The 14,762-nt window shown below is 41.6% G+C and overlaps 3 protein-coding genes across 5 annotated transcripts; 2 read left to right on the forward strand and 1 right to left on the reverse strand.

Annotated features, from left to right (window-relative positions):
• Positions 1-174: 174 nt before the first annotated feature.
• On the forward strand, positions 175-6,240 carry chadla (chondroadherin-like a; the record flags this gene model as incomplete). Its single annotated transcript, XM_083896551.1, has 11 exons — positions 175-192; positions 423-581; positions 1,596-1,790; positions 1,873-2,028; positions 2,166-2,311; positions 3,108-3,346; positions 3,495-3,760; positions 3,931-4,267; positions 4,383-4,735; positions 5,504-5,670; positions 5,955-6,240. 11 exons carry the CDS (start codon positions 175-177, stop codon positions 6,238-6,240), a joined length of 2,322 nt encoding a protein of 773 aa, XP_083752677.1.
• A 474-nt stretch (positions 6,241-6,714) lies between these two features.
• On the forward strand, positions 6,715-8,693 carry rbx1 (ring-box 1, E3 ubiquitin protein ligase; the record flags this gene model as incomplete). 2 transcript variants are annotated; one of them, XM_083896612.1, is made up of 5 exons in its annotated part: positions 6,715-6,822; positions 7,840-7,918; positions 8,038-8,108; positions 8,287-8,372; positions 8,534-8,693. In XM_083896612.1, the coding sequence occupies exons 1-5, from the start codon at positions 6,745-6,747 to the stop codon at positions 8,544-8,546; spliced, it is 327 nt and encodes a 108-aa protein (XP_083752738.1). In that variant the 5' UTR covers positions 6,715-6,744. The 2 variants fall into 2 exon arrangements, with proteins under 2 accessions (XP_083752738.1, XP_083752739.1); XM_083896613.1 differs by lacking the exon at positions 8,534-8,693 and having other exon boundaries at positions 8,287-8,376.
• Positions 8,694-9,401: 708 nt separating this feature from the next.
• st13 (ST13 Hsp70 interacting protein) lies at positions 9,402-14,418 on the reverse strand. Of its 2 annotated transcripts, XM_083896712.1 has the most exons (13): positions 14,305-14,418; positions 13,764-13,903; positions 13,419-13,461; positions 13,117-13,231; positions 12,901-12,974; positions 12,660-12,726; positions 12,362-12,446; positions 11,990-12,100; positions 11,118-11,220; positions 10,824-10,940; positions 10,370-10,442; positions 10,166-10,254; positions 9,402-10,051 (listed from the first exon to the last, which is right to left on the reverse strand). In XM_083896712.1, the coding sequence occupies exons 2-13, from the start codon at positions 13,871-13,873 to the stop codon at positions 9,917-9,919; spliced, it is 1,122 nt and encodes a 373-aa protein (XP_083752838.1). In that variant the 5' UTR covers positions 13,874-13,903; positions 14,305-14,418; the 3' UTR covers positions 9,402-9,916. The 2 variants fall into 2 exon arrangements, with proteins under 2 accessions (XP_083752838.1, XP_083752839.1); XM_083896713.1 differs by lacking the exon at positions 14,305-14,418 and having other exon boundaries at positions 13,764-14,092.
• Positions 14,419-14,762: the final 344 nt, after the last annotated feature.

The raw sequence follows: 14,762 nt of genomic DNA on the forward strand, positions 1-14,762 counted from the left end.
CTGAGGGGGCTCAAGGATCAGGGGTCAGCGAAAGAATTTTTCAAACCCTTGTTTTTTTTTTTTTGCATTACTGGAACTCAGTGCTGGACATGGACACAGTTAACAGCAGGTAACTGAAGCAGCAGGTTCACATTTAATTCAACTTTAAAACCTGTAATCATCCACACGGACAGCATGTCTTTCTGCTTGAAGGTAAGATGTGCATGTTTTTATATGGCATCTATGATGAAATGATTCTTCGCTGATTAACCTGTGGCTTAATAATTGTGTTGTAGTATGTTTTAATTCCCAAAATGTTTTGTTTTTGGTATTACAATTAATATTTCCCTTTTGTTCCAAACTAAACCGGTGTTTCTGTTGTGAAGTAATCCCAGCAGCTTTGTTATATTTAAACATCTTGATTCATGTTTTCTCTGGCACAGATGAACTTCTGCTATGCTGCGCTCTTCATGCTGATTTTAGCTCAAACGTTGCTCACTGAGGCGGGGAAATGTCCCAGGCTGTGCAGTTGTGACGGCACTAAACTCACCGTCGCCTGCGTTGGCAAGAACCTGACTGTGGTTCCCCCAACTATAGATGAGGTGAGAAATTCACCTGGGAAGTACAGTGACTTCTTTTTTACTTAACACAGTGGTCTGAGGGAGGAGCATAAGATTGTCACTGCACACAGTACATGTTTACCTGTTTTCAAAATGTGTCAAATTTTGGACGACCGTATAGTATGACGTTTTTGTCAAATTTTGGACCAAAACATTATTTTCAAAAAATGTGTCACATTTTGGACAATGTAGTATAGTATGACGTTTTTGCCAAATCTTGGACCATAAATTTTTTTTTTTTTTTTTAATTGTCAAATTTTGGACGACATAGTACAGTATGACGTTTTTGTCCAATTTTGGACTAAACATTTTTTTTAAAAATAATTGTCAAATTTTGAATGACATAGTATAGTATGACGTTTTTGCCAAATCTTGGACCATAAAATATATATTTTTTTAATTGTCAAATTTTGGACGACATAGTACAGTATGACATTTTTGTCCAATTTTGGACTAAACATTTTTTTCAAAAATAATTATTAAATTTTGAATGACATAGTATAGTATGACGTTTTTGCCAAATCTTGGACCATAAAATATATATTTTTTTAATTGTCAAATTTTGGACGACATAGTACAGTATGACGTTTTTGTCCAATTTTGGACTAAACATTTTTTTTAAAAATAATTGTCAAATTTTGGATGACATAGTATAGTATGATGTTTTTGTCAAATTTTGAACCAACAATTTTTTTTATTTTTTTTTAAAGGTCATTTTTTGGATGACATAGAACAGTATTACTTTTTAGTAAAATTTTGGACCAGAAAAAGTTTAAAAAATTGTCAAATTTTGTATGACATACTATACTATAGTATGACGTTTTTTTTAAATCAAATTTTGGACCAAAAAAAAGTTGTCAAATTTTGAACGCCATACTATGGTATGACGTTTTTGCATTTTATTCTGCTTAGGAGCTGCATGTATGTAATGTTCATACCATTATTAGAAAGCTACACCTCCATCTCAGATATATTTTTTCTTCATCGCCCTCACAGATCACAGTAAAGCTGGACCTGAGGAACAACAACCTGCAGATGCTGCCCAGAGGGGCGTTTGTACTCACCCCCTACCTCACCCACCTGAACCTGCAGCGCTGTAATATCATCACGGTGAAAGAGGGAGCTTTCCGGACACTGGGCCGTGTCGTCTACCTAAATCTGGCCTACAATAAAATTGACATCCTCTATCAGGTGAGAGGAGAAAGCACTGAAACAACTGCACCCCCACAGAGATATGAGTGGCTCTTATTTTGTCTTTCTCTCCGTGTTGCAGGAGTCCTTTGATGGCCTCTCCTCCCTGAAGGAACTGCACCTGGACCATAACCGTATAGAGGAGATCCAGCCTGGTGCCTTCACACAGCTGGGCTCCCTCAACATGCTGGCACTCACCCACAACCAGCTGGTTTACATCCCCAATATGGCCTTCCAGGTAGTCAGGTTCATGGTTGTTGTGTCAACACAAACACAGACACTCGCGTAAATCCAGAGAGCGACTGCATAAGCATTATGGATAATAATCATTATGTACAGTCTGTTGATTACACAATGGTCCGACTTCTCTTTCAGGGCCTGCACAACATCAAGTGGCTTCGTCTGAGCCACAACGCCCTGAACAACTTGGCTGCTGAGGCGTTCGCTGGCCTGTTCACTCTCAGCCGCCTCAGCCTGGACCACAATGAGCTGCAGTTCTTCCCCACTCAGACCATGACCAGGTAGGTCAGTCTGAAGCATCGGATGGTTTTTGTCCCTTATTTTTCAAGAGCAAATTTCCTTTTTTACAATTTGTACTGTACTGTAACTATTAACTTTACTGTCATAAAAAAACATCCCAAGAGTCACAGCAGCCTGGGTTTTATTAAGAGCTATGAGGCTCTACGAGGTCTTTCTTTGTGAAATCAAGCGTTCCTTTCTCTCTGTTGCTTTACAATCAGCCGTTTTTCCCTCTTAAGTTATATAAGACCAGGTTATTCAGCTGGATGACTCTGCTTACTTACTGCAGGTGTTCAAGTCTGCACACGCTAAAATTATATCAAGATTTAAAGGCACCGTATATAAGAATGTGGCCAAAAACGGTTACTACACTCTAATTCAAAATACTGAGGTCTTTTAGGTTGCGTTTTCTCCGCCATTGTAGCTCAGACCTAACTGGCAACCATCGGTAGCTGTGACTCTACTGACTGCAATGATTGGTAGACGGCGGTAGGTGGCGCCACATGCCGAAATATAATGATTTGCAGTCCGCAAAAGATATATTTTTTAATGCAAACATTTTGGCTGTACTGTTGTTGTTGGTGAGTTTGGTATGTTATGTGAACATTATTCCTCAGTCTCTTTGACATATTAGGATGATTTTACGGCTAGTTGCATTTACATTTAAAACCAAAATCTTGCTGTAAACACTTGAAATGTTAAGAAAATATCAAGTATAATATAAACACGGTCATGTCATCCTAAGTCTTACTGAACGTGTCGTTCAGATGTTCACTTCACTCTCTTCTCTCTGTTTAGACCCAGTGAGGTCACACGTCTAGACATGAGCCACAATCCCATGACCTACCTCGGGGAAGAATCCGTCTCCATGGCAAAGCTAACGCACCTCTACCTGGACCACATGTCCCTTCAGGACCTGTCTGATCAGGCTTTGTCCCGCGCCCCTCTCCTCTCCCACTTGGACCTCAGCCACAATCAGCTTCGTTACCTGGAGCCACTCACGGGCCCCAAGGAGCTGGTCAGCTTGAATCTGACTGGTACGGCCGCTCTTTAAAGCTCCAGTGTGCAACTTCTGTGGCCAAAACACTGCTAATGTTGCTACGCCTGATTTCAGAGAGAGTCATGTGAACTCACAATTGTTTGAATGTAGCTTTAATACCTCCTGATCATCATTTGTTTTTAAAGGCAACCCTATCTACTGTAGCTGCTACATGAGGCCCCTGAAGCAGTGGGCAAGTGCTGGGCATGTGAAGCTTCTGGGAGCCTGTGCTGGACCTCCTCACCTGTCGGATGAGCTGCTGCAAGCAGTGACTCCTGTGAATCTGCGCTGCCGCAGCAGAGGAGATATACTGACGGATGAGTTAGAGGAGGACAGTGAAAGCACAGGAGGCTCTCTTCCTACTGCCAAGCCCAAGCAGAAGGTCAAGTGTCCGGTTAACTGTGACTGTGATGTGAGTGCAAGGTTGTATTATTTGAAAATGCAGAGGTTTTGAAGGTCCAGTGTGTAGCCACAGACTTCTAAGTCAAGCCGTATAATAGTAGGATTCATTGTTCAACACTATTTATAAATCCAAGAAAGCCAAATTGCTATTGTGTTTAATGTGTGTTTCGCGCCGCTCAGATTGAAGCCCAGCATGCCACATGTGAGGGGCAGGGTCACACTAAAGTCCCACGAGGCTTCCCCGCCAAGACGCAGCTCCTTGACCTCCGCAGCAACCATTTCCACCACCTTCCCGCCAACAGCTTCCCAGGCTCCAGTCAAGTGGTTTCCCTTCACCTGGAGCTCTGCAAAATCCACGAAATTGAAAGCGGTGCCTTCCGGGGGATGAAGCAGCTATTTTATTTGTATCTCTCTGACAATGACCTTACTTCCTTGGACCCCGGAGCCTTTTCTGGAACCCCGGACCTTACCTACCTCCATCTTGAGGGCAATCGGCTGACTCGGCTACCTGGGTCAGGTCAGTGGGCAGGGGTCAAAGCTAGTCTGTCTTTGTGTAAATGAAAGTATCAGAAAGTTACAAATACTAGAGCCTAAACACAGATATTTTGTGTATTTTTGTGTTTCTCTGGCAGCTCTGGCACCTCTGTCAAGTCTGTTTGTGTTACACCTGGAACGAAATGCCTTGTCTAAACTAGAGCCTGCTGGTTTCCTGTCGTCAGTAACCCCTAAACTGAGGGAACTCTACTTAACCAATAACACGCTGACTGCTATTGCCAACGGAGCTTTGGAGTCTGCTTACCTTGGTATACTTCACCTGGATTCAAATCAGCTGACAGAAGTGCCAACCCACGCACTGTCCGATGTCCCTAATCTGGAGGAGCTCAACCTGTCTCACAATCCGATTCGCTGGGTAGGACCGAAAGCATTCCAGCCCGTTTCCCAGTGTCTGAAGAGGCTTTACGTGGATCACGTGGGCATGAAGAAGGTACAAGAGATGTCCCATGCTTCCTGTACATCATGTTTCCTGCATTGTTTTACTTCTTTAGTTTTATTTAATCCATTCCATCATAATTATTGGACACCAAACCTGAAGGAAAACATAAGGGTTGGGATTGTGTTTTCACCCTGAAAACTGTAGAGGTTCATTACATTCAAACCATTGACAAATGAGTTAACACAATGCATCTATAGCGGTGTTTGGGTCTCATTTTGCCCAGTGACATTCCTGCACTGTACACAGGAAGTGTTTTGTTCTATTTGAAAACGGGTGGAGGCAGCAGCCGCAACAACATTGTGCTGGCTACAAAAAACACAAAGAGGGGCCCATGAAAAGTTTTAGTATTGAATTCTACTGGTAGAAGTTCCAACAGAGGTATAACAACAATAAGGCTACTTAGGAAAAAAGATTATACAAATATGAAATTATGGCCCTGTTCAAACCTGGTATGAACATCTGTCCTGAGCAGGTTTTCTCACTCCTGGTCCTGGGGAGTCTCTGTCCTGCATGTTTTAGGTTTTCCCTGCTCCAACAAACCTGATTCAAATAAACGGGTCGTTATCAGGCTTCAGCAGAGTTTACAGACGAGCTGACCGTTTGAAATCAGGTGTGTTTGAGCAGGGAAACATCCAAAACATGACCATGCATGAACCCAAGTGTTGTTTAAATATTAGTCATGGCATGGATGCCACAGCAGCCATGCGTGCAGCTAAATAAGCAGTGCAATCAGCTCTTTGTATTTTTCCTGCCCTCCAGATGTCCAGAGACGCTCTGGCAGGTCTGGGCGCCGAGCTGAGAGCTCTCACCCTGAGAGGGAATCAGCTGGAGACGCTTCCCGAGCTGAACCCGCTCACGGGCCTGGAGGTGGTCGACCTGCAGGACAACCCCCTGCAGTGTGACTGTGCTCTCTTGCCCCTACGCAGGTCAGTGGAGAATTAAATCAGGATTTAACTACATTTTGGCCAAGAAAGAAGGAAAGAATCCGAATAAAGAATTTATCACCAGTAGTGCTGTTTTTCAGGCTCTTCCTAAAACTATTGATAAATACAGTTGCTATCTTATCCAATGAGTTACTCACATAATACATTACAGCACCTATCAATGACGAGGCTATTGTAAATAGCCATCTTTTGCATTGATGACACTAAAACACTAAAACAAGATAACAGCCCGTCTCTCTCTCTGTCTCTTTGTGTCTGGGTCTCAGGTGGATGGAGAAAGTGAGTTTAGAGGTAACTGCCACGTGTGGTCACCCTCCTGAGCTCAAGGGTCAGAAGGTCCGCGAAGTCCAGATCTTTGCTTCGTGTCCGGAGAGCAGTGCTCGTCCACAGCAGGTGGTCATTGTGGACCCCAAACCCATTCTCTCAAAGGCTCTGATGGGAGCCAAAGCTAAACCTGCAAAGCCCAAAACTAAACCACCCAACCAAATCAAGAACCAACCTAAGAGGAAAACTGTGGCAAAAAAGGTGGCAAAAAACAAGAAGAAACCATGAAAAGTCAATATAATAAAAATAATTGTTGTTGTTAAACTTGGTCATAATGTTACTGATTACTGTTTGTTATTATAAAAACATTGATGTCCTAATTAAAACTGTTACAACTGTGTTGAATTTAGCAGCTATTTGCTATTTTGGCTGTATCTTTATATAGGTACATGAAGGCTCTTCTCGATAACTGGTTCCATGGTGTAATGGTTAGCACTCTGGACTCTGAATCCAGCGATCCGAGTTCAAATCTCGGTGGAACCTGAAATATCCTTTTATGTTTTCATCACTCATCGTGACATGAAAGGCAAGAAGAAACGTCGTTTTTTTTTTTTTTTTATCGATTCATAATCAAGTCATCTCTACAATTAACATATACCTACTGTCACGGCGCAGTTAATACTTCATATACATCCATCGCCATAGCCCCGTAACTAATGAGCTAATACGCAGACGGAAATCAGCGAGTTTCTTCCGGGTTATTTCTGTTCGCATTTAACTTCTACGATCATAATGGCAGCAGCAATGGATGTGGATACACCGAGCGGCACAAATAGCGGAGCGAGCAAGAAACGATTTGAAGTGAAGAAGGTAATGCACCGTGTCCCTTAGAGTGTTTTAAGTATGTCTGCATTGCCAACTGACGGCTAATAACGAGATACTTGCCGTTAGCATACTCTTGCTAAGTGCTAACTCACCACGGACTAGAGGCTAACGTTGTTAGCTGTTAGCTTGAATTAGGGCATGAATTAGCACTTCTCCTTTTTGGGACACATAGCCCTTTTAGACAACAAGACGGTGTGGCGGACATACGTGTAATTAACGTTTAGACAACTCATCGTTAAGTTAACGCTAAATCTCATCTACCGTTGTCGTATTAACACTAAAGCTCCTTAAGAGTTAGATTAGCTTAGCTGAAATACATTTGCCGATATCGTCCGTCTCGATAGAGGCATAAGCGGTTTATTTCCTCATTACAAACAGTAATATTTATATTCAGTCGAAGTTCAACCTTGAACAATGTTTTGATTTTTTACAAATTTTTGTACAAATGTTCTTACTGATTTTAGTACGGTTATATAGCTTTACATTAAAGGGCTAGTCCACAATTTAAGGTGGACTTTAAAGGAGGTGGGAAGAAGCCGTGAAAACACGTCAAAAATATCCGGATAACAACAATAATATGATTGTATATAATATGTTTAGTTTCCACTCAACATCTGCAACATCCATGTCAAAACATTAAACTACAGTACTCTGGCACTACTAGTGCTAGTCCACGGTAATACCACACACAGCCCTGAGTGTCATTTTCATTCTGAAGGATTTAGTTCAGAATAATTTTGACTTTTAACATTTTTAAGATTATTTGGATCAGTTTCAAACAATCGTATAGTTATTGTTGCTTAGCTATTATGATTTTTCTTATTGGTCACTAATTTAGACTTAACACAGTGTATGCATTTTGCAAGTCCAGGAGCAGAAGGACCTGCTCTTAGTATACTCAGAATTCTTTCACCAGACCTTTACATTTGTCAAATTAAACCATTTAATTGTTTTTTTTAATCTGAGGTTTTGGAATTAATGTTTGTTGTCGTTTCTCTCTAGTGGAATGCCGTGGCTCTGTGGGCGTGGGACATTGTTGTGGATAACTGTGCTATCTGTCGAAACCACATCATGGATCTCTGTGAGTTCACTTCAACATTCGCTCCCCTGACTCGTGTAAACACACTCGCACACAAACATCCATGTGACGCATGTGGCAGTTTTGTGGCACTTGACATACGTCTCCTTCCCCTCTTTTAGGTATAGAATGCCAGGCCAACCAAGCGTCTGCAACTTCTGAAGAGTGCACTGTGGCCTGGGGCGTCTGCAATGTAAGTTTTAAAACCGGTCTCCCAAGGATGGATGTCTTGATATCACTTATGTGTCTGATTCAGATACCGACATCACTCTTGAGAATCTTCTCAAAAAATAAAGTTTAATTAAGGAACCTATAATTATTACTGTAAAGATTAGTCTGAAAAAATAATCTGTATATCTTTCCATTTCCAGCATGCCTTCCATTTCCACTGTATTTCTCGCTGGCTGAAAACCAGACAGGTGTGCCCTCTGGACAACAGGGAGTGGGAGTTTCAGAAGTAAGAACATTGATTTAAGATTCAAGTGTCATCTTTGAATGTATAGTGCAGCTGTACTGGCTCTTTTTAAATATCTGTGGATGAAAATTGTGGTACGTCAGATGTTATTTATTTAACATTTTTATTGACAACATTCTGTCTCTTTCTCTCTCTCTTCACAGATATGGACACTAGCTGGCTGTGTAGTTGTTTATCTGTTTCTTTGCTTTAGCATTGTTCCCCTGTTCCAATCTGCCTGTAGTCCTGATCATTTTACAGCCATGTCTTTGTTTTGGATATGTACATGAATAAATACAAGTGTTGTCACAACACAATGAGGTTTCCTTGTGTGAGTAGTAGTGGTTTCTGATGATTCTGTGAAACAGGAGGTCTTGATCATCTTTGGGAGCATATGAAGAGCCTCCACTTAACATCGGACATAAAACGGGAAGTAAAATAAAACGAACATCTGGGTAGTTTAAATCGATGAGGCAGATGCCCCAGTCATGATTATGTCAGTGTTTCCTCAACTGTATAGATTTTATCAGTAAACTCAAACTCCATACTATGTCCAGTGTTCTAATACGTCTAATATCATAGTTTTAAATTATGGGACTGACCATGTTTTCGAGCAGTTATACTGTGCCTGAGAAACAAATACACCAAAGTGGTTTGTTGATCCACAGTGGGCCTGACTTCTTCCATAGCTCTTATAAGGATGTGTGCATATTTGTGATCTCTTACATCCTGAAAGAGCACAAGTGAAATGATCGTAATAGCCACGTTAGCTTCAGCGTACAATGTTTCAGCTTTCAAAAACAGTCTGATTTTCTCTGTCCCGTAACTACAGCAATGCAAAGTGCACTTGTGCAAACGTGTCATCAGTGATGCGCTCGGTAATAAAGGGTTTTAAGGATATATTTAATGAGAACTCCGTATACAATCTGCTGCTGCATTCAATGTGAAGCTTGTAAAGTGAAAATCAGTGGGTGTAAAAGATGGCAAAATACAAGAGAACAAAAAAAGGGTAAACTAGAATGTCAAGTTTGCAGTAACAGAGGTTTTATTATTGTGATCGTTTTTCCCCATTAGGGTCAGAATTTTTTTTTGCATTAACAAGGAAAGAACTGTTCACAAAAGTGCCGACAGTAATGTGTGACAGGTCGACACTGCCCAGAGAAAAGAAAATAACCCATGACACGTATTAAATGCCTGTAAAAATGAACTAGTGTCTTAAAGCAGGCACTCACAGTTTAGCTTTTCCAGGTCCAGGTTACAAATATTGACCTGCTGTAGTTAAGGGATTTCCAGCTGAGATGCATCGGAGTTTGTCTAAGTGTCACACCTGACCTCCTAACCATCGGGTTGTTGCTTTGTTGAGACATCGCTAAGTGCTAAAAAGACTGATTCAGAACATTTAATAAGGAGCCCCCACTTTCAGTGGCTCACTCCAATTAACCCGTCACCTGCTCCCATGTTTGATCTGCACACAGTGAAATAATTGTTGAAAAGCTCTCTCCACATCGTTCCACCTCGTATCCGCTCGGATCTTTACCGTTACCATTTTACGGCTGTGGTGAAGCTCCGAATTTAGCGCTCAGCTTGGTGATGAGTGCCATGATTTTGGGGTTGTTCTGGTACTTGGAGATGTTTGCTGGGTTCTGCGACACGTCCTGGAAGGCTGCCATCACCTCAGGGTCCTGGAGGTTGATACAGAGTCATTTACACAATTGCATTTCCAATAAAAGCCTGAAAATGGATCCTACATAACTAATATAGTCTAGTGTAGACACCCGTGGTGAGCATTAAATTACCTGCATGGCACTGAGCAGTTCAGGATCCTTCAGGAGATCACCAAGACCTCCCATGCCAGGAGGAGCTCCACCTGGGAATCCAGCACCACCTTGAGAACAACAATGAGAACTTGTTTACTGAATAACATGACTAATTCCTATTTACAATTCATTTTTTTAATTGGTCCTGTAATGCAATGAACTGGTCCGTTTCCACTCTCATACCTGGGAAGAATCCTCCTCCTCCACCTCCACCTCCACCACCTCCTCCTCCTCTGGTCTGTCGTGCTTCCTCCTCCTGAGACAAAAGCAAGGGTTGTCAGTGGTTACCTCTAGGGCTGCAACAATTCATTGATTATTAATCAATTACTACAATAAATCAACAACACATTTTTATAATTGATGGTGTTTTCAAATAATCAAATCAATGTGAATATTTTCTGGCTTCTTTGCTCCATACAGGAAAGAAATCATTAAATAATTGATGAATTGAGGAAATCATTAGTCGCAGCCCTAGTTATTACCACTGTAAGTGATTAGCATGCATGTAGCTATGAGATGCATACATATTCAAGACAAAATATATCAATAATACCTCTGAGCTGGTTTTTATTACACTCAAGTTCAACTTGAAAAAGGTCCATTTATTCTATTTTTCCCAAATATGACAGCAACTCACCTTTTGAGCACGAGCGTGTTCTTCTCTCGCTTTCTTAATCCGATCTTGTTTCTCCTTAATCTCCTTCTCTTCTCTCTTGCGCTCGTACTTGCGCCTGTGCTCGATGATCTTGTTTGCCTGAAAACAAATGACGGACCACAAACAGAAATCACAAATGCTTCTCAACCAGAGTACTCTGTGCCGGTGGAACACATTACAAAACCACGACATGTTAAAGTTCATATAAAATACATATTGTTATATTATATAATGGCTGCAAGAGTTTTATTCCCTTCATTTTTTGGGGGAGTGTACCTTAGGCTGGACCTCCTTCAGCAGTGCACTGGCGTCTTCATCATAGTCCAGTTTACAGGCTGTAGCCAAGTCCCTGGCTGCCTCTTCCCAGTGGCCCAGCAGCCTGCAGCAGCACACACACATTCATCAGCAGGGTTGATTAAAAACTGCACAACCAAATTGCAAAGTCTGGTTTCCACTCTTTATAAAAGGCTAGCTTTACATGACCCAGCAAAAGGGGTGTTGCGTTCCCACTTTTATTTCGCGTTTAGACGAGTGTCTTTGGGTGGAAATCTGCATGTACACGGTGACACTTTTGATGTAGCATGCATGCCAGGTGGCTAGGTGGCACTGTGAAGCACTGCCATACAACAACACCAGGAGTGCAGGAGCGTTGAAACTTCCTTCTACTTCACCCAAGTAGCGCGAAGTAGCAGCTAAGGCAACTTGAGTGTCCGACATTTTTAAGCCCCAAAAACGCCATCGCCGTCTGAACGAAAGGCACATCTGATAAAGTGTTGGAGTGTTGTCGTGTAAAGCCAGCCAAAGTCTAGATTATTCTGGATCTAGAATAATAATTCCCAGTCACGTTTCATAGCCCAGAAAAGGTCATGGTCATATTTTTATCCCTCCAACAGATATAGTAGTAAAAAAAAATATATATATATATATATATATATATATATATATATATATATTGTGAAGTGGGTCACAAATGTTCACCATCTTTAAAAATTAGTTCCCATATAAAAAGGTTTGGGAAACACAGACCTAGAACAACTACAGTTGATTCCATCACTGACCACATGGTTAGCAATTGGAAAAAAAAATGACTTAACCAGCTGGAAAGGATCTGACCTATAGTAGAACATTTCAACAGAACACAAATGTACCTGTGAGCTTTCCCCCTCCACTTGTAAGGCTGTGCAGAGTCTGGGTTGATGCTGATGGCTTTGTTACAGTCCCTTATTGCCGCATTGGGTTTCTGCATCTTGATGAAGACACTATACACAAAAGAGCACAACTGATTTACACTCAATCATGACAAAAAAAGAGAAGGTGTGACGTAGAAAAAATGTGTGTGTGTGTCAAAGCAAATCGACATAGGACTAAATGCGGGGTACACCCTGGACAGATCACTGGTCCATAGTTTTTGAATTATCTCAATATTTCAAGGGGTCTAGGAATTATGGTTAAACAGCTGAATGGTATTGTCATGAATTGTAACTATATAAAATACATGGATGTGTATAGCTCACTCTCACCTTGCTCTCTTGGCATACAGGATGGCCAAGCACGGGTTCAGCTTGATGGCTTCAGTGAAAAGATCCACAGCTTTCTGCAGATCACCTGTAAAAAAAATAATATATATATATATATATATATATATATATATATATATATATATATATATATATATATATATATATATATATATATGTATGTATCAGAGATAATAACCTACTGCATTTCAATAATTCATTGTCTTTATCTAATTCTATTATTATTTTTATTCCCATTTTGTCAAATGTCATCTTTTTTCAGACCAGCGTGTGAACCTACCTTCTCCCAGTGCATTAATGGCTTCCATCTTCTTCTCACTGGCTTGGTCCATCATTTCCTCTGTGGCCTGATCAAATGTAAGGACAGGTAAACTCAAAAAAAATCCTTCCTAAATTCAGATTTTACAATATAGGCACTTTGGTTTTGATATGAGAGAACAGCCTGTGTTTGAGTAAGTGCATGTATGATTAGCAGGCATAACAGAGGAGCTAAAAAACAAACAAACAAACAAACAATGCACCTCAATGTCTTCAATGTCTTCCATCTCCTCTGGATCAACTGCGTCTGGCTCAATCACTCCCTCTTGGTCGATTTCTGAAAAAGCACAGGCGAACAACATTTACATTAAAGCTCCACTGTGTCACCAAAACACTGCTACGAGTATGACTGACGGCTGTGGGTAATACTGGTAGAATTGTATTAACAGAGCAAGTGTGAGAGGTAGAGTTGGACAAACCTATTTCACTCTCCTCGCTCTCAGTAGGTCCACGAGGCTCGGGTTCAGGCTCAGGCTGAGACTGAGGCTCAGGTGGTGGAGCTGCAGTCGGAGCAGGACCACAGGGACAGCCACCCTGCAGGTCAAAGAACACTCGGTTACAGCACAAGGTGACTGATCAGAATCATCATCTACTGGCAACATATCGACTCCCAGAACTATTCATTATTAACTTTCCAAACACATATCTATGTATAATAAAAAGGTTAAAAATAAGAAGAAAACATCAAATCATTAAATAGCATAATGACAGTATTCATCACCTGACATGACGTCTTGGGAGGAGATGGGAGTGTTGCCCCCATGCTGCAATATATAATTCAAGACAATGAATCAGCAACTATGGTATATTTTGAAAATCAGTGAAAACAGATCATTGTCATAAAAATCCAGACAAGTCATTAGATAATAGATCAGTGGTTTGCACTGAACGATGGGCAGGACATGGCACGTGGAACACTTACAGTCTCTTTAACAACATATCAAAAACTTAAATCGCATGCTGAAACAGAGGAATCTCTGTGAATCCGTTACATGAAAACCTGAATGAACGTGCAACACTGTCACACACAGGCTGGAGCAACTGGGCTGCTCCATGGCGCACTGACCTCTGCAGCCAGCTCCGGAAGAAACCCATCTCTGGAAGGTGCAGGATCGCGGAGTTAGACTCGCACAACTGCACGAACGTCTTCAACTCTGCGACTTTGCGTGGGTCCATGGTGCTCCGTCACGTCCACTACAAAGTGCGCTGTGTGCGGAAACAGAGAGACACAATCCACAGCTTAACAAGAGTCTGCCTTGTTTACGCGCTCAGTCGCTAATGTTTAACTCCAACGGCGCTAACTAAGCTAGCTGCGCTAACTAGCAGCACGGAGTGAATGGCTGTCCACAGAAGTCTCAATGGGATCACTAATCACACCTCGCGATAACCCCACGACTCCTGCACACTGTGAAGAATCCCACCCATAAACGTCCGCAAGCTAGAAGTTTCTAGAAATGCGATTCTGTCACAGTGACGTGAGGGGCATTTGACGCATGATAGCCGCGCTTAGCTAGCTAACGCCTGCAGCACGGATGGAGCAGTAAACGCAGAATAACCTCGGAGCTGCAGTAGCAGCGAAAAACTTAAATTATTAAAGTGAGACGCACCTGTTCGGGGATGTATGCCGTTGGGTCCACAGGAGAAACACAAGATGAGTGCAGCCGAGTTTCAACAGCGCTTCACTTCACTGACTGCGCCTGCCTGCTCGCTCTGGTGTTTTCACTCAGGCAAGTTGTTGGACAGAGCAGTAAAGTTATCAGGCCTTTGCTTCCCTCGCGTTGTCTGTCAGGCAGCCGTCATGAAACCACAAACTAATAATAATCTAATAAAAAATATATACCTGCTATATTCTATCATATCTTCAGAATATTCTGTTGGCCACTTTTTCCTCATAGATAGGCACCAGCTTTTACCAAATGGAAACTTGGGAAATCTGTAAATTGCTCACTTTCTGCACCAAAGTCGAAATAAACCTGCTGAAAGTCATGTTTTTTGACTCACAGAAACCCCAACTAATCTGCAGCTCTCTTGTTGGTTAAGTCAGATCAGATCAGAATCTTTATTG

This window comes from Microchirus variegatus (genome assembly GCF_963457635.1).
Source record: "Microchirus variegatus genome assembly, chromosome: 10".
Classification (NCBI taxonomy): Eukaryota; Metazoa; Chordata; class Actinopteri; order Pleuronectiformes; family Soleidae; genus Microchirus; species Microchirus variegatus.

Excerpts from the sequence above, each read along its gene's own strand:
- st13 (XM_083896712.1), bottom strand. The coding sequence starts at position 13,873 with ATGGACCCACGCAAAGTCGCAGAGTTGAAGACGTTCGTGCAGTTGTGC. Across the intron at positions 13,462-13,763 it reads TTCCGGAGCTGGCTGCAGAG|CATGGGGGCAACACTCCCAT; the intron begins GTCAGTGCGCCA and ends TATATATTGCAG. Across the intron at positions 12,447-12,659 it reads CATTAATGCACTGGGAGAAG|GTGATCTGCAGAAAGCTGTG; the intron begins GTAGGTTCACAC and ends TTTTTTTTACAG.